General features: G+C 53.7%; 1 protein-coding gene across 2 annotated transcripts in view; it reads right to left on the reverse strand.

Moving 5' to 3' along the window:
- Window positions 1-20,627, reverse strand: part of KIAA1614 (KIAA1614 ortholog) — a 42,158-nt gene extending 21,531 nt beyond the window's left edge. The window contains exons 1-4 of one of the 2 annotated variants that reach the window (XM_058700137.1): window positions 20,191-20,627; window positions 17,664-18,607; window positions 16,887-16,950; window positions 6,810-6,953 (exon numbers count right to left, since the gene is read on the reverse strand). In XM_058700137.1, the coding sequence (XP_058556120.1) occupies window positions 6,810-6,953; window positions 16,887-16,950; window positions 17,664-18,607; window positions 20,191-20,243 (1,205 nt within the window). In that variant the 5' untranslated portion in view covers window positions 20,244-20,627. The remainder of the gene's footprint in view (window positions 1-6,809; window positions 6,954-16,886; window positions 16,951-17,663; window positions 18,608-20,190) is intronic. The other variant, XM_058700136.1, reaches the window with a different exon arrangement.
- Window positions 20,628-24,664: the final 4,037 nt, after the last annotated feature.

The raw sequence follows: 24,664 nt of genomic DNA on the forward strand, positions 1-24,664 counted from the left end.
TCACCAACCTTTGCTCTGGGAAAACACTGTGCTGGCCGTCAAGTCCTGTCCACTCTGGAAAACACCTGCCTAAATCTCACCCTGGGGGCCCCCTGGAGCCAGGTAACCTGAGTCTCCCCGCATTTCCTATCAAAGGCCACCTAAGTAGGGCTCTTCTTTCCCTTCTGTTTCCCTACAGTGACGTCGCACCAATCTACTGCTAAGTGTTTGGGAGTCACACCTTTTCTCTCATTTATCGTTTATCACTCACACTGGACCCCTGCCTCGTATCCAGCCCCCACTGCCTCCTGTCAGTCTTCCCGAAGCACAGCTTCATCACACCATCCCCCAAGGGGGCACAGGATCAAGTTCAAGGTCTTTATGGTAAAAACAGAGGCCCTCCACATTCCTCACTGTTTTCCTCCCCAGCTCTGTCCTGCCACCCGGCCACTTGTATGGTCACCAGACTCCTGCCTCGTGCACCTCATGCAGCACTCTTGCATCAGATCCTGCAGACTTTTTTTCTTGACCTGCCTGCATTTGAATCCTATTTGTTAAATGTTATCTGTTGTATAGACACCACGTGTGCTGGTTAATTTTATATGTCAACTTCATTGGTACCACAATGCCCAGGGACTTTGTCAGACATTATTCTGGATGTTTTTCTGAAGACATTTTTGAATAAGATTAACATTTAAATTGGTGGATTTTGAATAAAGCTGATTACCCTCCACGACGTGGTTGACCTCATCCAATCAGTTGAAGCCCTTAACAGCACAAACACTGATCTTCCCTGAGCAAGAAAGAATTCTGCCAGTAGACTGCCTTTAGATTTGAGTTGCTATCTTCCCTGAGTCTGAAGCCTGCCAGCCTACCCTGCAGATTTTGGACTTACCATGCCTCCATGATCACATGAGTCAATTCCTTAAAATAAATCTCTCTCTCTCTCTCTCCCCATATATATATGGAGAAATACACACACACACACACACACACACACACACACACAGTCTGTTGGCTCTTTCTCTGATGGTTTTTTCTGAAGAAACCTAATACACCATGATATTATCTCCTTCCCATGAACACCTGTACCACTCATTTGTTATGACAGACTCACAAGATGTTAGTGCTGGAAGGCACTGCCATGACCACATGGTCCCTCCTCATTCCTATAAAGGAGAGGCCACACAAGACCAGTTTCTAGGCTGACCGGCACCTGAGCAGCTGAAAAGGCAAGCTGTGGATATTTTTTCTCCTTCAGAAGGAGCTGCAAAATAGAACTAGACACTGACCATACTGGTGGTCAAGTTTTATCTGGGGAGGAGCCTGGGTTTTAGGGACTTGCTATTTCTTTCCAAGTACCCAGAAGTATACCTGTTGTGTATACACAACTACCTATGCTGGCATACTTCATGTGTTATGTTGCTGTTTTTAGTCCTCAAAGTGTCTACGAAGACTTTCCTATCCTTGCCTTCCTCCTCCTCTCCCCTCCCTCTCCCCAGAGAAGTGAACTCTCCTCCAATAGCACACTGTATGTACATAGCACTGTTTGCTCAAGCTTGCCTAGACTCCCAACAACTGATTATAATGAAATGTATGTCGACAATTAGTGGATTTACTAATCCTTCCCCTAACGAGATGCTTCAGTGATTCTGGAAGAAGGGTGTCAGTGCTTTCAAAAAGGCTGTCTTAATACGAGTTCCTCCCTTACCAAGTTTATAGCTACCCAACAGAAGGACAAATATGGTACACAATTAAAAGAAAAGCAGTTCAGATAACAGCAGGAAGAAAACATACATGCTTAACAATTACTATTAAAACATGCTAGCCAGTGGGAAGAGTAGCCATTGAACCGGCTGACATCTAAACCTATTCGCAGCATTTACTGGACCAGACAGTGTGTCCCTTCTCAGCTGTACTTTGTGTATGGATCAATGGCATTGCCTGTCTGGCTCAGGTGAACATGACCTGCGCCCTGGGGGTGTCACTGCCCATTCCTAACCATCCCCTCCCTCTGTGCCTTGACAAAGCCACTGACTAGCCTCACAATCCAGATGGATTAGAATGGTCTGGATTGCTGAGGGAGTGGAATACGATGTATAAAAAATGTATACACTTTGGAATCAACGGGTGGTCTGAGAGGTTAGAGTTAAATTGTCCAAGACTGATTCTCTGCAAAGCTCCATGGGAGCCAGCTATGGCTGGGAGCTTAAGGCACTCCCTCACCTGTGCCATGTCAGACAGACAAGAGGCTCAAACCTTGGACCCCAGGCCTCTGATTGCAGAGGGGCAGGGCTCGTGGTCACCTAACTGTGAATGCTGAGCTGGCAGGATAAAGCTAGAGCCAAGGTTCCACCATGCCATAGCACTGTGTCCCCACCCCCAGTGCACACTAAGGAGGAGTAAGCACTTCCTAAATCATGCAGCTGAAAGTGCCACTCCCTGAAACCCTCCCTGGAGGCTGCGGCTACGCGTTCGCTAAATGTTTACCCTGCCCTAGGAGGCCGTGGGTGATGGGGGCCTGCACATCTGCCGATACTCCTGACTCCAGTGTTTTCTCTCAATAAGCACTGCTCCAGGAGGAATTTCTTTTTTTTGAAGAACTACTGCTAAGCAACTGATCTTCCTGCTTTGAGACTGGAGCAGAGCCTGTGCTTAAAAGGGCTGCTTTGAGGAATTCTGCAGAGCTGTCCATCATCCTGTTTTCTGGAACTCACATTCAGGCTGGGCCAATTTATCCATTAGGCACAGCAGCCACAGTGTCTATGGGCCGGGACACTTCCAGGGACCCATGAAAGTCATTTGTCTTCAAATCAGAAGAAAATAAACTCTTAAGTCCAAGAAAACATATAATGCCTTTTAAACCAGCATGGTCAGAAACTAGAATTTTTAACTTTATTTTTATGGAGGAAGGCAGAGAAGGCAAGAGTCCCTAGGACCCCCCAAAGTCATAATGTGGGTCTGCATTCAGAGAGGGGTTCACAGCAGAGATGTGAAGTTCTTCACTAGGATCATCCCTGGTGAGGATGGTTCAGGGTCTCCCTGCTTGTCTCAATATGGCTAGGGTGGTCCCCCTGATCCCTGTGCTGGTGACAGTTTTCTGTTGCTGACTGTGAGGCACTGGAGCCCCAAGCTCTTGCTCCTGAGGATCCCACCTGCACCTGTATGTCTTCAGCCTCTCAGGATCTGAGGAAGGTGCAGTGGGACAATCACTCTGGTCACGTGCATGTGGGGTTCCTGGGTCAGCTCCCCAGGGCATTCTTGCCCAGGAACAGGAGGCTCTGCCAGAGAAACAGCATCACCTCTCCTCCCCCAGAAACAAGAGGCGCCCCACTAAGCAGAATCCGCCCCCCCACCCCGATATCTGGAGGCACGTATACGCGCGCGCGCACACACACACACACACACACACACACACACACACACACACAGAGGCAGGATACCCTGGTGGCCAGGCCCACCCAATGCAGGGAGAGGCTCACCAGGAGACTCGGTACACTGGCCAGCACACGGCAACCCCTCTGTAGGCCCCAGATGGCACTGCCCTGCTATGCTGACAGGGTGTGGGCTATACTTTGGGGGAGGAAGAAGAAAGCCCAGCTTTAAAGGCAGTACATTTCTAACCTAATAAGGGAGTCCAGGTGCCATCAGCCGCATCAGTGACCTTAACTTTTCCATACAAGATGGTGAATTGAGTCATCCTGGAATTCATGCCAAAGGTAGAAATAACATTTTTTGTTCTAAAAGGAGAAATGAAGGGGAGTCTGATCACAGAAGGTACTTTCAACTCCACTGCTGAAACCAGAGGCCTCTGCCAGCAGTGCTGGGAACACGCCACACAGGTACGCTGAGGGCTTTGGAGACAACTGCACAGCAAAGACCCTTCCATAGCAAACCATACCTGCGAAGCTCCTCAAGCTGCCTCAACCATCACCCCTCTCGGGGAGGACCGTCTGGCCCAGTACCTGGAGTTGATATGGCCTCTGTGGGAAGGCCCCTTTCTGGAGGCCCACTTCCTACAGCAACGCTGTGCCAACCACACAATCAACGCAACCTACACAAGCTCTACTGTCTTAACACGGCTGCTGCTGACACAGGATGACAGCCCTCGTGGGTCACCTTCCCAGGTCCTGCATCTTGCTGACGTGTTGTGCCCTCCTGGTGTTAGGAATTCCAACCTAGGTGTGCCTGTCCCCAAAATAGCAAGAGACTGTGTTTCCGGGAGCTGCTCAATTTCTACGCTGATTTGCTTCCAGAAAATGAAGCTACTGATACATCTTCACCTCCTGGAAAAGCCTGTCTGTCCATGCTTGCCCCGGCCACCTCCAGCCTGGCCGAGGATAAAGAAGGCCTTCTGGAGACTGCTCTGCCCGACCCTACTCTTCCATCCGTCTTTTACCAAGCTGCTCTTTGGAAGGAGTGATGCCCCTGGGTTGAGGGGCGGGGAGGGTGCGGGGGTGCTCCTGCATCTGACTCGGGCCTGGGGCCTGTGTGGCATCACCATGTTAACTCAGCATGGCTCTCCAGGGTGATTTGACAAGCATAACCTTTAGAAGCATCTGCAGCAAGCCATCTGGCGTTGATTTTTCAGCTGCACCCTCTGAGGATTCACCAGGGCTGCCAAGTCAAAGTAATTCTTTTCTGGACACGGCAGCTGCTAAAGTGGGTCACCTTGCATTTCTATAGCATTTCTATGGCCAGGGGACAGCCTGACAAAAGGGAACATACTTTAAGGTTGGCGATTGGGGTTGTGATGAGCTGCTTGCCTAATCTGGGGAAGAGGAAGTGTCCAAGAGCACATTTACACAGTCACATCTGTTTTGCAAATAGTCCTGCCAATTTTGAGACTACCCAGCCCAACCTAAGTAACCTACAGAAGGTGGAACAGAGGGCTCTGTGAAAGTCTAAGGCTCTGAGCTCCATATATATGAAGAGAAGAATAGTTAGGATGCTTCAGAGAAGCCATGCCCATTCCTAACTAGTCTCCTCCAGCCAGAGTGAGACAAGGCAAAAATGTGGAAAGAAAAGGATAGTCTTTTTGGCACAGCTTGCCCAGATTTAGGATCTCCTGAGCCCCTCTCATAGGGGGGTCATAATGACACTGAACTCAGAGGCAGGCCTTAGCCCTCTGCTTATGCTGGAGTCATCTCAATGGTGCCACGACAGTCCACGGCCTTCAATGCACAGGCTCAGTGTTCCCCATCAAAGAGCATATGGCCCAGTTCCACTGAGAATCCTCTGTCCCTCCAGTATCACACAGTGATGGAAACCAGCACACCCAGCATGCCCATCATCGTGACAAAAGCACAGGTGCCCTGCTTGGGGCAGGCACAATTTGACATGGGCTGGCAGCCCCGTGTCAGGTCCACCAGGTGTACCGGCCCTGGGGTGTGCATTCCACGTGCAGGGGGTTCCAGGAGGGGCATGGCACATGGAATGGCAGGTGGGGATGGGGATGGGATGTCACTCCAGGAACAGCCACATATGTTAAGGGCTGGTCTGAATGTCCTTCAACTTGTTCTCTGCCTGCCTCTTCACCCCCAGTGAACTTGCCCTCACCCATGGCTCTAGCATCGTGAAAGCAGGGTAATGCCCAACTCTGCCATTCTGACCTCTTTTCCTCCTCTACAGATCTTGTATCCAAATGCCTGATGAACATTTCCTCCATTTGGAGGGCAACCTCCTCTAAAGCGTGACCCTGAACTTCATTCTTTGGCTAAGGCCCCACCAAACCTCCAGACACCCAGCCAGAACCCTGGGCTTCCCCTTGGATGCCTTCTCACATTTCCTATACCCGGTTAACTAAATGATTACTGGTAAGAGGTAACACTCACATAGTACTCGCTATGCCCCAGGCACAGTTCTGAACACCTTACACGTACTGACTCAATATAATCCTCACAACAACCCTGTAAGACTGGCACCATTACAATTCCCATTTTGCAGATGACAAAACTGAGGCACAGAGACTTCCCCAAAGGCACACAGCCAGCAAGTGGCAGAGCCCAAATTCAAACCCAGGGGTCTGGTTCCAGAATCTTAACCACTTTGCTGCTGCCTCAGTAAACCTGCATCCTTCTGGCTCTTGGCAATTCCTTACCTCCACACCCTGCCCTCCCTATCACATCTCACCAAGACCACCATGCAGTCTCCTTACCGCCCCAGGCCCCCAGATCCAACGCATCCCTGCAGCCAGGACAGCTATACTGAGATGCAAATGTGATGATGCTATCTACCTGCTTAAAATCCTGTAGTGGCTTCTAGCTATTACTGGAGACATCCAAATCTTTCAGGAAGCCTGGAGGCCTCCGTGACCGGCCTGCACTGAGCTTTCTGGCCTTCAAGCCACTCCCTCCCGTCTGTGAGCACGGTGTTTCTGCTCATGGTGTCTGCCCTGGGATGCTCACCCCGGCCTCCATCATCCGCCCAGGAAAGGTATACATCTCCTCCAAGCCCCAACTTAGAAGCCACATCCTCTAGAGCCTCTGCTGTCCTTCCCAGGTGGAGGTACGGGTTTCCTGCCCCGCATTCACGTCTATCCTCTCCTACACCACAACTGTATTGACCTGTTTGCCGGTCTTTCTCCCTGGAGACCGTGACATCTGTCCCCCAGGGAGCTCAGATTATGTGTCATTCACCTTCGAATCCTCCATATTTGACACTGTAGGCCCTCAGTCAAGGTGTGTTGACCGACTAAATGAATTAACTCAAGCGCCTAACATGGGAAACACACGCACAGAGGGAGCAGTGAGCAGCAGTACGTTGGCTGGATCCTACCTCTTCTCCCTGCCACAGCCCTCCTAGGCCAGCCTGACCAGGGCCCCACTCACCGGCTGCCCTGGGCAACGGCGGGCACGATATCATGGCTGGCACGGAGGGGCCGGGTCCTGGCCTTCATGCGGGCACGCTGCAGCAGATGCTTGGCTTCCTCATGCCTGGGGCTCAGCACGGACTCCGGCTTGGGACCAAAGGTCCTACAGGGTGGCACACAGGCCACAGCAGGCAGGGGAGGGATTAGAAGAAAATAACACGGATTAGAAGAGCTTTAACAGCACTGAGCATGGCGGTGCCAGAAAAAGCCCTGCATGTGCAGCCTTCCTTGTCCAGTTCCCACACAGAGGGCACCGGCCTGGGGTCTGGGCAATGACCCTGAGTGTCTCTGGACAGGGCCGGGGAGCTAACCCACCTTGGACAGATTATCCGCTCAGGAAGTGGAGACAGAAATCCCAGGAGGATCTAAGAAGGGTAGGGGAATCTCCAGATTATTCTATTGTTCCTTCCCTGGGCAGGCAGCCGGAGTTATCTGGGAGGATGGGGGAAGGGCCCGGCGTGTTGGACTGGGCCTGTGCCCAGCCAGATGGTCTTTACACACATCACCTCCTTCTCTCCTTCTGCCTCTCTCTACACCCACACGTACCCATGCAAGCCCCCACCGCAGACTCAAGAAGTCAGGCCTCAGCCTGTCACATTTTGCTCCTTTTGGGGGAATGACATTTCTATAAATCCTGGTGCTTGCTTGCCTCAGTCCCAATCCAAACCCGTTAGGCATCGGCTCAGGGCTGAGAGAAATTAAGCTGGACCCACACCAAGTCAGCAAATGGCTCGATTTTCATAATAATAAGGGTCTTCTCCCAGCCCTCCCCACCTACCAGATGTGCGGCCTCCCCAGCCAGTCCAGAGCTGCGGAAAATGATGGTGGCCCTTTTTCAAAGCTGTCTCGCAGACAGTGACATACAGCCAGTGCCAGGTTACAGCAATAACAGCAGCCCCACAACCTCCCGCTGACAAGCCATTTCTCTCCACAGAGCTCCCTCTCCCCAGCCAGGCTGGCCCAGGGCAGGTGCGCTCTCCACTTGACAGATGAGGGTGTTCCGCAGCAGAGAGGAACATTTGGCATGTTGCTCAAGGTCGAACATCAATTGAGAGCAAAGCAGACGATAGCCAGCCCCACTGCTTCCAGTATCCTTCCCACACCCTCTGTCTCCTCCTTCCTCTCCTCCTTGGATCCCAGGGCAGGCTTGAGAATGTTTGCAGCTGGAGTCAGACATGCTCTTTCATGTGACTTTGGCCTCCCCTGTCCTCACTGTCATATACGCAGGGGGTGTCCTTACCAGGGAGGGTCCACAAAAGGCAGGTAGAGGCCTAGCCAGGCATACCTAGATTTCAGACTGTAGCGCCCCAAATCCCTTGTCTTACCCACCCCGTATGTCACCCAGAGAAAGGGGCCTGACAGGGGGAAGGTACCAAGTAGTTTCCTGGATAACGGAGGACAGATGTGAGTGGAAAATGGCATAATTCCGAGGCGTCCTTGGGACATCCTTGGACAAGCTCTGGGCAGTCTAAGGCCCTTTCTTTCTCTTTCTGTTTCTCTTTTCTTTCCCTTCGCCTTCTCTTCTTTTCTTTCTTGCTCATTATTTGCACCTAACCTTTCTTTGGGGCCCAAGGGGGGGAAAGAGCTGCTAGAATAAAGGCACCATCTGTGCCCATGAACCCTGGCAGGGCCCAGGCACAGTTCTGGAACCAGGAGGGTTTACTGGAGTGACGTGAAAGTGAATCTCCAGGCCTGCAGCCCTGTGGAGCCTCCTTTGGCAGGAGAGGCCTTGCTGTGCACAGCTTCCCAAGCAGGCAGCTCCTCCGACGCACGGCTGCGAGCAGCTGTGCTCCCTGGGGCTCCTGCTCCGACAGCAGAGATAATGAGGTTACCAGCCCGAGAGACGCCCCTGCAGCCGCGGGCCTCTGGCTGTCTGCCCGCACACTTGGAGCCTTCCGGTGACAGCTGTGCTTCCCCGGCTGTCTGAGGGCATTTGTCACAAGACCTGGTGGGCAGGCAGGAGGGCCCCCAGGCAGCTGGCCAGATGCTGCCAGGATTGGCCTTGCCCCCAGGTTTTTAAGCCATTTTCCAGCCTTGCTGTTTCTTTTTTACTCCCTCTACTTGGAGCTCTTTCTTTCTTTCTTTCTTTCTTTCTTTCTTTCTTTCTTTCTTTCTTTCTTTCTTTCTTTCTTTCTTTCTTTCTTTCTTTCCTTCCTTCCTTCCTTCCTTCCTTCCTTCCTTCCTTCCTTCCTTCCTTCCTTCCTTCCTTCCTTCCTTCCTTCTTTCTTTCTTTCTTTCTTTCTTTCTTTCTTTCTTTCTTTCTTTCTTTTTTTTTTTTTTTCCATCAGCTGCCCTGCTTTGGTTCCTGGCAGACAAAGCTACTTTCTCCACTGATTAGAAAAGCAAGGCTCCTGAAGGCATCCATGCAGTAACAAGCTGAGCAGGGAGGGGAGTGGCAGCCACCTTCACAGATGGCAGTCAAGGTCAGCAGGGTAGGAACTCCTGGCCCTGACCAGCCCTGTGGAGGGGAGAGCGGTCTTCTCCCAGGAGGCAGGGGCAGGCAGCCTCGGTGTTGTGGGATGCGGAGCCTTTCCCAGCCAGACTTCCCCCCCCCGCCCCCTCCCCCCATCCATCACTGCATCCTGCTGGTCCACCCAAGGGGTGCCGGCCCTGCCAGGCACACAGGTTCAGACTCTTCCACCTGAGGGAGGCTTTCCAGTCTAATCTGGCCCTGGCCTCTGCCAAGGGCACACAGCCCTCGAGCCAACCCCTTCCCATCATGGACTATACCCCACAATCTCAGCTCCCACAACTGTGAAAATTTCCTGGAAGGGCTGGGGCAGACAGTGCAGGGCTAGATTAAAGCAACTCCATCTCAGAATAACAGCTTTTGCTACCCTCTGGAAAACCTGCATGTCTGAGACTCATTTGTTCAGCAGGCAGGGCATGGGGATAAAGTGGCTGAGTGCTTTTCTCTCCTGGGCTTTAGTCTCCCCATCTGTAAAGAGCGGGAGTTGGATACGGGAGTAGACTCACACCTGCTACCTGTGAGTCTGGGTCTGCCCAGGTAGTCCGGTGCACCACAAGGCTGGGGGAGGGATTTTGAGGTCCTCTCCCTGGGGGGATCCACACCACAGATGTTTGGCCACCAAGGAGCAGCAACACCTACCAGGAACTAATTTGGGGGGACGACCGTTGTTCCACATGAGGATTCTGGCCCTTCCCTCTGCCCCTCCAACCACCAGTGTCCCAAGATGATTTCAAGGACTCGGGCAGCATGCACCCCCCCATCTGGCTTGTTCATCTAAGCCAGTTTCCTGGTGGAGAGATACAGGCTTAGCTCCAACCTCAGCTCCCCTCAGGGCCAGACAGGTCGAGGTCTCAAGTCAGGACAGACGCCATTCCTCTCCTAGCCAAGGAGGAAGGGGCGGTCAACAGGACAGACTGGCCTCTTTCTGCAGCCATCATAATCCTGGATTAAAATAATAAGCTCCAGCAAGTCCGGGTCTAATGCTTTCATCTCAAGAACGTGAATTAGGGAAATAATTTGGACTCTAAAGAGATCTGATATTTCCCAGATTCCAGGATGCAGTGGGGTAGAGGGGAAACGTATAGCGTACAGAACATATATAAGTCTTTTCCCCCACCATTTTTTCCACCTCTGTATATCATAAAGCCTCTAGATGACCAAGGATTGAGCTCTCCTGCTGTTATACCGTGTAGTTTCCCAAGGGAGGGGAAGAAAAAAGATGGGCCTGAAACTGATTCCTGGCTGCATGTGCCATGAGGGCAGGATGGTACCCTGGGTGCACGATCACAGCCACCTTCTTCCCATGGCTGAAGGACACTGACAGGCTGCAGCCACAGTGCTGGTTAAAGCGTGGTTCTGGGGCAGCCTAACCAGGTTCTCATTCTGGGCTGTCCCCTCACGAGCCATGTCACCCTGGCAGGTTACTTTGGGGTTAAGCCTCAGTTTCCTCATCTGCTAACTAAGGGCTCAGCTGATAAGTGAGCTTGTGCTCCTTAAAAGAGCTTATCAGAGAGTTGGGCACTGGGTAAGAGTCAACCAAGGCCAGCAATCACTATTACCACTGCTGTGATTATTAGTAGTATTATTTTAAGTTACTCTCACCCCCTTATGCACAAAGGATGGAATCCCTAAACATGAACTGGAATCCCTGCCGAAGAGCTCACCTTGTCATGGTCTGCAAGGGGAAGGTACGTTTGGAAGGGAAGCCATCTTGAGGCTAGAGAAGCCTTGGTGGTTTTGCTCCAGACAGCCTCTGACAGGGCTTCACAGAAGAGGCACCTTCCATAGAATGGGAGCCAGAGGAGACTGGTAGCAGAGGGAAGCTGCTGATAATAATAAACAGGTGCTTATTCTCTTCTCAACAGGGAAGAGGAGCGGGCTCCTTCAGAATGGCTGCTGTAGGATACACCTGCCTCGCTTAACACCTTTGAAAGGATCTGGGTGGAGGCTCCCAGAGCTTTCTTAAGATGCCAACTTCTTATCCGGGGATAGTAGAGTGGCTGGCTTTGCCACTCTTCTTGAAGGCTTCTTGAAGAAGGCTAACAAACTCCCTATGGGGCTGCCCTTCTGGTCAGCACCGCCTGGCCTCAGTGTGTGGAGGCAGGTGTCCGAAACACCCCCACATAGTGGGAAGAGTGGCCGGCTCAACTCTGGAGGCCAGGAAGGAGGGTTTCCTCTTGTTGAATTTCAGACCACCCCCCACAGACGGTCTAGGGTAAAGTAATTTTCTACAGCCTCTGTTTTCACAAAGATTGGGACCATAATGAGAATGTGTGGCGTGTATGTGAGGTAATGGCATGGCAGAAAGCTCCAGGTGGCACTCGCTGTGCATTAGGGTTTCAGTGTTAGTGTCCTTCCTTCTCCACCCAGGACTTAAGAGCACTAGGTGAGTGGGAGCACAGTAAGCATTTGAAAACACTGGTGGGTGGTTTAATTTTTCTTTTTAGTTTTATTCTTGGTAGGCTTGAGATTGCTAAGGGGGCTTTCGTCCAGTTTTCCTTCGTGTCTGTATATCTTTTATTTTTTAATTTTTTTAATCTTTATTTAATATTGAAAGAGACAGACAGACCGACAAAGTATGAATGGGAGAGGAGCAGAGGGAGACGCAGAATCCAAAGCAGGCTTCAAGCTCTGAGCTGTCAGCACAGAGCCCAACATAGGGCTCGAACCCACAAACCACGAGATCTTGACTTGAGCCAAAGTCAGGCACTTAACCAACTGAGCCACCCAGGTGCCCCCGTGTCTGTATATCTGGGTAGGCAGGATGGTGGGTGGCTGGGGATATGCAGGATAGGCTGGCTCTGCCAGCTTTCATTAACCCCTTGCTCTGGGGTGTCCTCAGGTACACCTATAGCCCTGAGCATCCTGGGGATGTGCAAGAGTGGCTCTTCTCCCATGCTCACCCCCAGGACTCTTCACGTACCTCCTAATCTTAGGGGCCCAGAAGATCCAGAACTGGACCGGTAAGCCAGAGTGATCTCAAACTTTCTCACCAGTTCTGTAGCATGGGCACTAGGCCACAGGGGACAGCAACGGTCCCGCACTGTCAGAAGACGCTGTGGTCTTACCACAGAGGGAGTGGGTGTGGCAGGAGGAAGATGGTTAATGCCTCTCGTTTTTTACTGCCCTACTTAAAATCTAAATTCCAAAGCTCTCCATTTATGGAGAGCCAGCTTCCCCACCCTGTATCCCGATAGTACCCACGCATTCCACCTCACCCTTCTCCCAAGCATTCCTGTAGGTCCTACCCACCGGGAGTGTCCTCTCCTGTTTCCATCCAGATCCTATCAAGCCCACCTACACTCATGCATATGTGCTTCTGCCAAGAAGCCTGTTCTGTGCAGCTACTTGGCCGGTACCGGGCCCCGGAGATAAGACGGGCACAGTATTTGCCCCCAAGGAGCTCCAGGAGGAGACCCACCAGCAACATCTACGGCCAAAGCTGAGGCAGGCAGAGAAGGCAGTGAGCACAACAACGGGCAATTCCCTCTGAAACTATACACAGGGGTCGGTTCACAGGAGACTCTCCAAAAGTGCTAGTGAATACATTAACTTCTAAAAAGCTGGCAATATTCTCGCAGCTGTGGGTCTGACCACTAGAGCCACAGGCAAGGCCTCTGAAATTCTCGGGGGCTCCCTGCCTGCCTCACTTTAAACTGGAGTCTCACAAACTGCTTTGGGCCGGGAGTTTTGACCTCTAGCAATCCCAACAGGGGCCTGAACACTGGGACCCACCAGAGTGTGAGCTGCTGCAGGCTGGCACTCTGCCCTCTCTTTTCATGAAGAGGCGTGGGAACTGGAGACTGGGCTTCCCCTGAGCCTCAGCTTCTGAAGTGGGCACTATTCTACCACAGGGATGGGGTTGGGGTGGGGAGTGGGAATCAACAGCCTAGGGAATCCTCTGAGTTTCCTTCATTGTCAGAGCACAAATAAAACACAGCCCCAGAGACCCTCTCCTCTCCATTTCCCCCTCCCAGCAGAGTGGTAATTAAAGCCCTGCAGACACACTTGAGGACCTGGGGCACTGATCGCACACACGGAAGGTCCTGATTTGAGCCGGAGCAGCCTCAAGAGGGCGCCCTGGCACCCTGGCACCTCTGGCTTCACACAGGTTTTGCACACGCTGGGATCCCATGCTTCACTTGAGATCCTAAGGCAATCTGTAATCCTGATCTGCTCTCTCCGAGCCTCAAGATAGGGAAAAGGCTGAGCTGGTCCTGGCTATTTTACGTTGTGGGGATGGGATGCTCGCGGGCTGCGAAGAATGGAAGAGGGCAGGGCCAGGCCTGGGCAGAACACACGCTTCACTGTCCTCCCCACTCCTGTCTCTGACGAGCCCAGTTCCCAGTTGGCCCATGAACAGGTGGCTGACAGCACTGGCTCCCGTTTGCCCTCTCTGAAGTGCTTACCGCCCCCCTCCTCTCCCCAAATTCCCACTTCCCAAATCATCTCAACAGTGGCTTGGAAGAAACAAGAATGGCCTGTGGAGCCTGTCACCTCCCCTTCTTTGCCTATCCCTGAGAACACCTGGCCAGCGCTGGAGGAGGCAGAAGACCCCCACTCAAGGAGTGGCCTGCAGGGCACAGAGAGGACAGCTGTGGCAGTGTGGGAAGAGGGTTAGAGCGCAGGTTTTGGCACCAAGCAGCTCTGCATTCCCATACTTCATAGCTGTATGACCCTGGGCAAGTCATTTAATCTCTCCCCAGAGGGGCCTCTTTGTGAGCGAAACAGGAACAATCCATACAGCTAGTTATGAGGATAAAGTGAGAATGTGGTGAGCACTTAGCACAGGCCCTGGCACACAACAAGAGCTGTGGTCCTCAACAACACCTTGTCCTCCTCCCTCGCATGGTCCTCTGGAGGGAAGGACTGGCCACTGGGATGTTCCAGCTCTCTAGGACAGGACCTTCTCTTGCCCCTCAGTAGAGGGGGCAACACTGGGGTCAGGGGATGGAGGTCAGCATTTGGCCCTCAGCATGCAGGGTCCCAGCGCACTTCTGATGTTCCCGCGGCATCACAGGTACCTCACCTCCAAGGCCAACTCTCCCCGTGACCACCCCCCTCAACAGGCTGGCCACACACCCCCACCCCCGACCATCATACAGTGACGACTGTCTTAGGCTCTGCAGTAACCATCATTTCGTGAGCTTCTTGTCTTATCACCTTGCAAAGCAGTAACAATTGTAGATAATTATAATCAAATACACATTGGATTAATGTGTATTTTATAATTAAATACACTTCGGGTTAATTCCATCAAATGGTTACTTGATGCAATACTGAACGGCACTGATGCTAACCTGAGTGTGAAGCAGGACCATTTATGCCTCCAACCCTCAGAGGAGAGGACTCACTGCCCGAGCACATCCTGACCCCTTAAGGATGGCCATCTTGATGCCCGGCCATAGCTTCAGAACACCCCACTGCCCAGGGCCCTAAGCCTCTCAGTACAGACGCAAAATCCCCAGGACACCGGTCCCATGTGGTGCTCCTGGACTGCAGAGCAGAAAGTAGTATGCCTTACTTCGGAAGTCTCTTGGGGAGGTTAGCTATACAGAAATGGCATCAGTAAATCCACCCCCATCAGGGGACAGATGGAGCCTGCCGTGTCTTAGGGACCACCTTCATATCTGCCATGAGACTCAGTAATAGAATCAAATGAGGAGCCCTGTCTGAGGGGGCCTCAACACATAGCCGACCTTTCTCTCATCCTTGAACTAGACACGTTCCCTGGCCCTTCAGCGTGGGGGTCTACTCAGCAGGGGCCTGACTGTAGATTGCTAATAGAGGTCAGTGGGGCACTCTGACCTTCCAAACAAACCAGAGGATGGAGTTTTCCCCATGCCAACTCTATGCCCAGATATATGCTGGGCACAGTCTGAAAGCTCACTCACACAACTTCTCTCCACACACCCATACCCGCCCAGCAGATACCTACATATCACACAGTACACATATATGCACACATCCATGTATCCTGCACCTGCACACATACACTCGACCTGAACCCTAAAATGCTGCAGGTGTCCTGGCAGTTTAAACCACAGTCTAGAAATCGCCATCCTGAGGATTATACACAAATGCCATCTCCTCACGGTGCTGGGGGGAGAATACCTTCCTTTGCTATGGTTGAGGTTCTCCTCCTTTAAAACAGGTATTTTCATCACTTATTATCCAACATGCAAGTTGGGAGCTTTGGCTTCTCCCTTCAAGAGAGAGGTCCGGACAAAGCCCCCAGTGGCAGCACCTTGCAGCTGGGCCTCTCTCCCAGCCCCGGAAGAAAGGGTGTGAGGGGTGGGGGGCAGAAGCAGCCACAGGAAGAGGACACACCATCTTTGCCTGCCTCAGCTGCCTTCTCTGCGGGCTCTCTGAGGAAGTAGGAGGGAGAGGGAGGAGGACAGGGTGTCGCTGAGGACCACAGTCCTTTCTGCGGTCACAAACCTCCATGCCGTGGCCGGGCTACAGGGAGACCTGATGAGAGGCAGAAGACAGTGGCCGTGGAGGCGGAAGAAGAGAACCCTAGCAGAGCGGAGTCAACTATGATTCCAAGTCATAGATAGTGAGGGACGAAGGAGCCAGACAGCCCCCTGTCCACCAGGCCCTTGGCCAAGGCCACTGCAAAGGCCAGTAGCCAAGCAGGAGCTGGGTCGCCTGAATCTGGGAGTCCTCAATTTGTAAAAGCAGGGCCAAGGGGGGCCCCTCCACGTTTTCTGGAGGGCAGGTCAGATGAAGTGGAATTTATGCATGGAATGGCCTGGTGATGAAGAAGTAACAATTCCGATCTCTGACCTCCACAGAAACCATGAGACCCTCAACAAGTGACGTCACTGCACAGCCGGAGAAATGGAGCCTCTCCGGCGCCTGGCGTTCCGGAGCCAGGAGCTCGGCAAAGACTGAGGCCAAGGCCAACCTCTGAGTGGGTGCCGGAGAGAGCCGCTCACCCCAACCGAGTGCACGTCCTGCCGGGTCAGGACACTACCCATGTCAGAAAGTGGCCCCACTGCTCCAACCACCCTGGTGTGCCAGGTCCCCGAGACACTGGTGGAGGGGCTGGAGCAAAGTCTGTGGGATGTCACAGGAGAGACTGGAGGAGGTGAAATCCTTTACAGGAGCCAGCACCCCCCCGGATGGGAAAGGGACCGTGGGGTGAAAGCTCTGCATTTGTGTACCCTCCCTAAGGATTTTCAAAACTCTTCTCTCATTTTAGCCTCACGACAGTCCTGGGAAGTCAACCAGACAGATACTATTTGGGCCACTTTAAAGATAAAGAGACAGAGCCCAGAACAGGGGATGTGACCCCCAGGGAGGCAGACTCATGGCACTGTGCCCTGCACCCAGCAGTTTTGCTCAAGCGGCAGCCAGGCACCAGTGGGCGCTGGGGGTGACTGGCACATTCTATGGGGTCTCACATAGGAGGATCCCCAGCAGCCCACTGTGCACTGGTCTGCTGGTGTGGGATCTGCCTGCCTCTTGCTTTCTCGAGGTCTCCCACTCTCCCGGTGCTGGGTAAGCGAGGGGACCACAGCAAGGAGGCCAGGAGAGGAGGTGCACACCCTGGGCTCTTACCTGTTCTGGTCTGAGTCCTGCAGGGAGATGCCTGAGTCCCAGTCCACGTCCCCGGGTGGTCGTTCTAGGAGGCAGAACAGAAGCAGAGATCAGGGCAGTGCCAGAAACTGGGCTCTCAGGGGCCACTCAATGAACATGGAGAAGACAGTCTTCTTCACAAGCAGTTTGCTCCCCAGATAAATTCAACTCTACTCTGTGTCGCAGCCTAAGAAGTGGAGGCACGGCCTGTCACGGTGACAGCTGGCAGGCACTGCCATGGGCCCAGGGGACTGTGTGGGTCTTGTCAGGCGTGGGGTGAGGAGTGGACTTTGGGGTGGGAGGAAGGACGTGAAAGAAGGCGCTCTCGGACCTGAACACTTCACATCCCGCTGCCCGAGTACGGCCCACCTAATAGAACACCTGACCTGTTTGTGGGTAGGGTTTCCTCCAGGAGGCAAAGAGGTCCCCTGGGAGCTGAGGGCAAGTCAGCGGAGGGAGGTGTAAAATCCCACTCCAGAAGGACCACAAGAGAGAACGAAAGGGAAGAAATCATGGTAGCCTCCATGCCAAGCAGAGGGTGGCCTCCAGTTGGTCTGGAGGTCATGGGGTCTTCAGCAGACAGGTAGAGAATCTATGTCAGAGACAGAATAAAAGGACTTCTTGATGAATTAGGTGACAGGCAGCTGTGCTCTTCTCCCCTTCCTGCCCCACCCCTCCGCAGGTGCCCTCTTCCCCCTTGTCCCCTCCTGGACTCCCTCCTTCTGCCCCCACCACCCAGACCTACAGAGTGAGCCTCACCTGGTATACCTCTGTCCCAGGATGGAGTCCAGGCTGAGATTTCCACCTTGGCGGGGCCTTGCCCCCCAACACTGAGCATCTCCTGCAGCAGAAGGCGGTTCCTCTCCACCCGGTCAGACAGGGACAAGGCACTGCCCCCAGTGCCCAGAGCCCCCAGGTCTCCAGCTCGCCAGAGCCCCCCGAGCAGGGCTGGCCTGGAGACAAAGTCTTCCTCGGAGGTCAGAGACAAGCTGTCCAGGTCTCCACCTGTAACTAGACCATCCTGAAGGGCATATGACCTTCCTTTTCTCAGGTGGGGCACGTGGGTGATTTTGTTACAAGGACCAGGGCCCCCAGGCCGGCCCAGAGTGACTCTGTGGATAGGGCTCTCTGGCAAAGAGCCAGGCCCTGGCATCAGGCTCCTCTCATTGTCCGGCAATGCGCACACTGCTTCTGGAGGCCATGGGCTCTTCCCATTCCAGCACTCAAGCCCAGGAGAAGGCGGCCTGGGCGGTCTGGGAACCTCCTTCCTGGCAGGTTCACTCTTGTTGACAACACTGTCCATCTGTGCATCAGTCAGGTTCTGAGCAGGGAGGACCACCTCAGCATCCGGCAAGGAAGACCCCTCTGACAGAGTCCCAGCTCCACCCACCCTGACCCGCCTGCATTTGGATTTCTTAGATGGCCTCTCCTGAGAAGTGAGGCAGGGGCTCACCCCCTGTTTGCCTGCTGTCATCTTTTCCTTCAAGGCCCTCACCTTGGACTCCAGCACAGAGGGACCTTGGCGGTGTATCCCCAGTGCACCGGGGTGCTGGGGGACCATCAGGTTGGGTGTTCTGTCTTCCAGAGAGCAGGACCAGGGTCCTGGGAGGTGTCCATTATCCAGCCGTGGCTCAGGGCCACTTCTCTCCACACCTGAGGTCATCTCCATGGAGCTAGCTGTTCTGCTCCCTGTTTTGGTCCCTCTGGAAAAGAAAACAGACAAAGCTCCTGAGAACCAGCATATGGCTAGTAGCTCCAACACCCTCCTGGGTCCCCAGAGTGCCTTGGTTTTGAGCCCTGTCCAGATGAGAAAAACGTGGGGACAGAGCTTTGAAAAGTATAAATCATTGGATGGGACAAACAAGTTACTATTGAGTTTTTTCTTCCAAGTCTGAGGAGCGTTCTAGTTTTTCTACCCCCATTTTACAGATGGAGCACAATGAAGCTTCAAACAACAGCCAACTGTGGACCGGAGTGAAAACAGGGGCCAGATTTCCCAATCCCTGGCCTCTTGCTTTGCTGACAAGTGACCACAGAGGATGTCAACCTCTGCTAATAGCAGACACGCTCTTCCCTTTTTAAGGGAAGCCAGTGCAGATGAGGGGCTTCAGGAAGATACCCCACAGGATCTGACTCTCTGGTTCAAGGTGCCCACCTGTGTACAAGCCACAGGACTGCAGCATGGGGCTGTGCTCAGAGGGTGGCCATGATTAGTCGCCGACTCCTGTCCACATGTGCTGTGTACCAGGCAGGCCTGCAAGGGCTTTCAGACACTCTCAAATAACCCTCACACACTCTGTCAGGATGGGATTACCTTCCTCATTTTCACAGACAGGGAAACTGAGGCACACAGAGATTCGGTCACTCAGGCGGAGGCCGGGTTTGCAACGCAAAGCTTCTCCTTCCAAGGCCAGGGCTTTTTCAAAGCACTCAGTGATCAAGTGATCACTTACCCCCCACCCCCCTCATTCTGTAGAGGAGAATATCCAGACTGGAGGGGTTAAGTGACTTGCCAGAATCACAACACACCTTGGTGGCATGGTTGATGTCATAGTCTTCACAGGGAATGAAAATGAGCACGGGATTTTATTCACCAAGTGGTTCAGTGCACACATACGTGCCACGACGTGTTAATATCCACCCGCTCTCTGAGAAAATGCTCTGAAACACCATACGTTTATATATGTCTCACTTGAAGTAAACGGCTTGTGTAGAAAAATCCATATTTACTTAAGTTACAAATTAGGAGTTAATTTTTCACTTCATATATTGACTAAAAAGTTCATCACAGAATTCCCCGAAATAGTCGTTTACGACCAATCGACTTCAACATGTTGCAGGAATGTACACACTTCATAAAGCAAAGGACACAGTGCAAATGTCACATCAGCCTTACGCCGGGGAAGCGCAAGGGGTATCGTCAGGCGGGCGAGATCATTTCCTCCACCGGTTGATCTAGAAGTTACCAACTTTCTCCTGCAGCCCGGCCGCCGAATCCTCTCTTGTAAAGTTCAGTTCAGAAAACAGGGGGTTCGGGGCAATCCCAGCCAGGGGAAAAGCACTTCCGACGGGGAGCCTCTGGCACCGCGTCCCCGGAGAACCCGTCTCCTCCAACGGGGGCTCCCCGGGGCGCGGGCAGCCTTCCGGGGAGGCGCCGGCTCTCGCTCCCACAGGCTGAAGCGGGAAGGACTCTCCGCGCCCTCCCCCGCGCCCCTGCTCGCACCCCCCCCACCCTCCCCCACCCCTCCGCCCCGGCCGGCCCGGCGCCTCGCTCCCGCGTACTCACTGGGGGCCGCCGCCCGCCGGCTGGGCCGCCGCCGCCTCCGGCACCCCCTCCATCCCGCGGCGCGGCCCTGCTCCGGCCCTCCGCCCTCCGGCCCCGCCGTGCGGTGTGGGGTGCGGGCCGCCGCCTGCCTGCGGGGTCCGAGGGCCAAGCGGGCGCGGCCCGGGCTGGAAGGAAGCGGCATGGGCTGCCAGGTCCCGGCTCTGCCCGCGCGGAGAGAGGCCGAGCCGGGCGCGCCCCGGGCCGGGAGCGGAGAGAGGGAGCGCGGAGGGCAGAAAGGCGGGGCGGCGGAAGGGGCTGGAGGAGCGGGACCGGGCCCCCACCCAGGCCTCCGCCGCCCTCCGCTCGCCTCCTTCTCGCGGCGGCGGCGGCGGCGGGGCGTCCCAAGGGCGGGAGGACGAGCGGGGCCCGGGCGCCGGGGGACCGACCCCTTGGCGCGGGGCCGGGCCAGGCTTCGGGGCGTGCGCAGCGGGGGACGCGGCTCCACGCGGGCGAGGGCCAGGAAGACCCCGCGTTCCTCCCCGGCTCCCCGGGGAAGCGTGCAACTCCACACCCGGGGCTTGGGGAGCAGGCTCGGCTGTCCCGGGGGAAGCTAAGGAATGCCCTTTGTTTAGACAACTTTTCCCGAGGTCTCGGTCCGCCCTCCCCGAGGTGCCCTTTCCAGACGCTCGCGGGTACCCGGAGTGGAGGCGGGCTCCCTCATCCTGCCGGGTCAGGGGGAGAGCCTGGTCCCTGCGTTGCCAGCCCCTGGGATAGGGATCGGTTCTCAGAGTCCTGGGGACTCTTGAAGAGACCGGGTCGCTTCTTCCACACCCGGGAGCAGGTAGCAGCCAAGGGCTTTACCTGCAGCTGTGACCCAAACCAATGGGACTTTCTTTCTCTTTCCACCCAGAGGGAGGTAACAGAATCTCACCTGTTACCAAACATTTCTACACAAAGGACGGGAAACAGCAAAAGAGTTAGGACCCAGGAGATTCCAGAAATCTCTACAAAGGCAAAGTGCTCATCCATCTTTGCTTCAGATGACAAGCTTCTCACTCAAAATGGTTTGCTCTCCTGTTTGTACCTTGCTCACTACCATCACCATCCAGATGACAGGCACGGGCACGATGAGGACCACACAATGGGGCGGGCGGGGGGGGGGGGGGCGGGAAGGATGGTTTCCAGAGGAGGCCTGGCTCTGGAGTGAGCAGGACTTACCCTGCAGCAGGTGGGGGCATCCAGGCACAACCCCCCAGGCCTGAGAGCAGCTGTTTGGGGAACTGTGCTAGATTGGCTTTGGGCTACTTTAGGAACCCAAGGGATTATCTAGGGCAAACCCTTTGTGTTACAGAACACACGCAAGCTCAAACAGCTCTCTCCTGTCAGGTGTCCAAAGCCTGGGACCAAAGCTCTTGCATCCCCTCTCTCTCCATTATTCCCAGAGCAATCAGTTCCTCCAACAGGGCACTTTGTGCTGTTGATTAATCCTGATCACTTCATAATAACGGTTATGTGCCGTCTATGGAGGGTGTACAGAGCATCCTTTCTACAGATTAGGAAACTGAGTGAGGTGATCTCGCCAGAATCACAGAGCTAGTGAGCGGTAGGCTCTCTAGAGTCCGAGACCCTCCCCTCAACCACACTGCTCGGCGCTGTCGCCAGCCTTCTGCTTGTGCACATTCAGCATGGAAGGATTTAAAGAATCAAAAACTTGTGAAGTGCTGTAAGAGCAAAGTTACGCTGCCGCACAGTCTGGCCCTCCCTGTCTGGATACCTTCTGCCATCCTTATTCCTGAGATCCGGGGTAAAGTCCCGTAAACCTTGCAAACCTCTCTTCCATGTGCGGTGTCAAGGCTAACAACAGTACTGTTACGGTTATTGGGGAATTTCTATGAGCTAAGGTACTCAATATAGGATCCTTTAGGTCTTTACAACAATCACAACGCCAGTATAGTACATCTCCACTTTAGGGATAAGGAAATTGGGGTACAGACAGGTTACACGACTTGCCTGAGGACCCACAGCTAATATAGTCAGAATCTGAATCCAGTCCTGTATGGCTCCACGATCTTCTGCCTTGCTTCCTTCTTCCAGAGGCTCTCAGAGCTCAGACTCTTAAGGGTAACTTTAGGACTCCTGCTCCCCACCCCCAGAAGTTAATGATCTGTAAGGCAAGTTTCTGAAAGTTCCAGCAAAAGCTTAATGTTTAAAGGAAACCTGCTCCCCCCACCTTTTGAGATGCAAATAATCACCTTCAGTTGACTCATTACGTTTGTTACTTTACACTTAATGTAGGGGGAATGGGTGTCACATCTCTATAGAGGTTTTAAAAGCCATCTAAAAATACCAACAGGCAAATCCTCAGAAGCTATTAAATTATCACGGCATTCACATGTCTGAGAGCGCTTCTCATTCATCTGGATTCTGTCTGGTTCAGCAAGTATCTGTTGAGTTTCTACTACGTGCCAGGCACTGAAAAGACACAATGTAATACCATAAGCCCTGTCCTTGAGGAATTTCTGGTCAAGTTGGGGCAGGGGAAGGGAAACAAAACTTCCATATGAGTGCTCCCCAGGCAGGGTAGCACAGGGTGGAGGTATAGGTCTGCTCCTAGGAACAGCAAGTCTGAGGTGTGTGTTGGGTGGGAGGGGTATCGCAGAGAGTGGGTCTTGGAGTTAGCCAGACAGAGGGGGAGGGGTGGGAGAGCCATTTCTGTCAGAGAGATTAGCATAACCACAGGCATCCAGGTGTGAAACTGCCTGGTTTCACTGTTCTAAAGTGCAAAAGTTACACTGGAAAAGGCAAGGGCAGGGCTGAAGCGGCAAAGCAGGGGTGACTCCTCTGGGGTCCAGTTGAGGAGCTTGGGTGCTGTTCTGTGTCGTGGGAACCCCTAGGAGGTGGGCTACCTTGAGCACAGCACGTTTCTGGACTGGAGAACTAATTTACGTCCTGTGTATCAGAATCCATCATTACCATTTTCTGGAGAGAAGTCTAGGAGGAGGGACACAATCACACTAGGAGGTACGAAGCCATCACATAGCCTTCTTCCTAGGGCTCATACAACTAGGGAACCGCTTTGAACAACTAAGGAAACCCACCATCCCAAGAAGCCTCCTTCCCCTTAGCCTGGGTGAAAACATGGCCTCAGTCCTCCTCCTCACCTTCCCCCAACACGTTCTGAACACGCAGCTTGAATAAGGAGCCGTATAGAATGTGGAAATTGGGTTTCATGTAGGATGAAGGGATGGGTGAGAGATGGTCCTATAAGGTGACACCGTTAGGGGTGAGTGGAGTGGGAATGGGGTGGGAGGGACACCTCTCCCGTCCCTCTACTGTACTACCTGAAGGAGCTTGTCCAACTGGAAACCCCAATTCTGTGCCTGCCCCTGTCTCAGTCATGAGACACCTGGTCTCAACACACAGGCAACCGGACCCTGGCAGAAGCTTCTGGGGATGCTGTTCATAGCCCCAGGGACTTTTCTTTCCAGCAGAGGCCCAGGAGAGCACTGAGAGTTGTCTCCCTTGTGCCTGCCTCTCCCCTGCTTAGAACTCCCCCACCACTTCCTTGGGCCTGTGCGGACTCTTCTGAGACACGGCGAAGGGTTGATTCCGAGGTCTGACTCGTGGAGGTTCTGATTCTGTAGGCTGGAGTAAGGCCCAGGGGTCTGTCTCCTAATAGGCTTCCTGAGTGCTTTTCAGGCTCAGTCAGTTTGGAGAAGCACGGGCCCTGTGTGCAAACTCAAACCCCTTCGTATGGCCCTGTGGGCATCCGGTGTGAGCTCACGGCCCGACAGCCCATCCTGCACGCCTGCCACACGGAACTACTTCCAGCACCCCCCCGCCCCCCCACGGGCATGCTGGGTCATGTCTTCTTGCCTTTGCCCAGGCTTTCCTCCAGCCTGAACCACCTGCTTCCCTCCACATACGTGCCAACTTGACTGTCTCCTCCTGGAACTCCCACACAGCTCACATGGCACCTTCTCAGGAAAGCCTTCCCCAGTGCCCGCCACAGTCCTCCTAACCTGGGTTACAGCACCCTGGGCCTGCTGCTTCCAGACCATTTGTCACACTGGCACTTCACAGAGCACTTCCTGATCGGGATCTGTGTCCCTGGCCCCTGAAACGTGCCTGCCACATAAAAGGTATTGACTAAATGCCAGGCAGTTAAAAGAAGGAAAAAAAAATCCTTGTCAGGTAAGGATGCCTGACAGGAGAAGAGGGGCGCTGCTTGTTCAAAGGATCAAGGTCACCTTCCAAAGGATTTGGTTCATTCTCTTGACTTGGCCCGTCCTGCCCCAGGGTCTGTGAGAAAGTAGGTCACTGGCAGGGCCAGGACCAGCACCCAGACTTCCTGGCCAACTCTGATTTTCACCTGATGTCCAGGCCTACTTGCCTCTGCCCTTCCTCCCTCTTTTCCAAACAGCCGTTTGTCACCGGCAGTGGTATGGGACTCCAATTCTGAGTGAGCCTGGAAATTTGGAGATAAAATAGCTCC

The sequence above is a fragment of the Neofelis nebulosa genome, chromosome 15, assembly GCF_028018385.1.
Source record: "Neofelis nebulosa isolate mNeoNeb1 chromosome 15, mNeoNeb1.pri, whole genome shotgun sequence".
In the NCBI taxonomy this organism is placed as follows: Eukaryota; Metazoa; Chordata; class Mammalia; order Carnivora; family Felidae; genus Neofelis; species Neofelis nebulosa.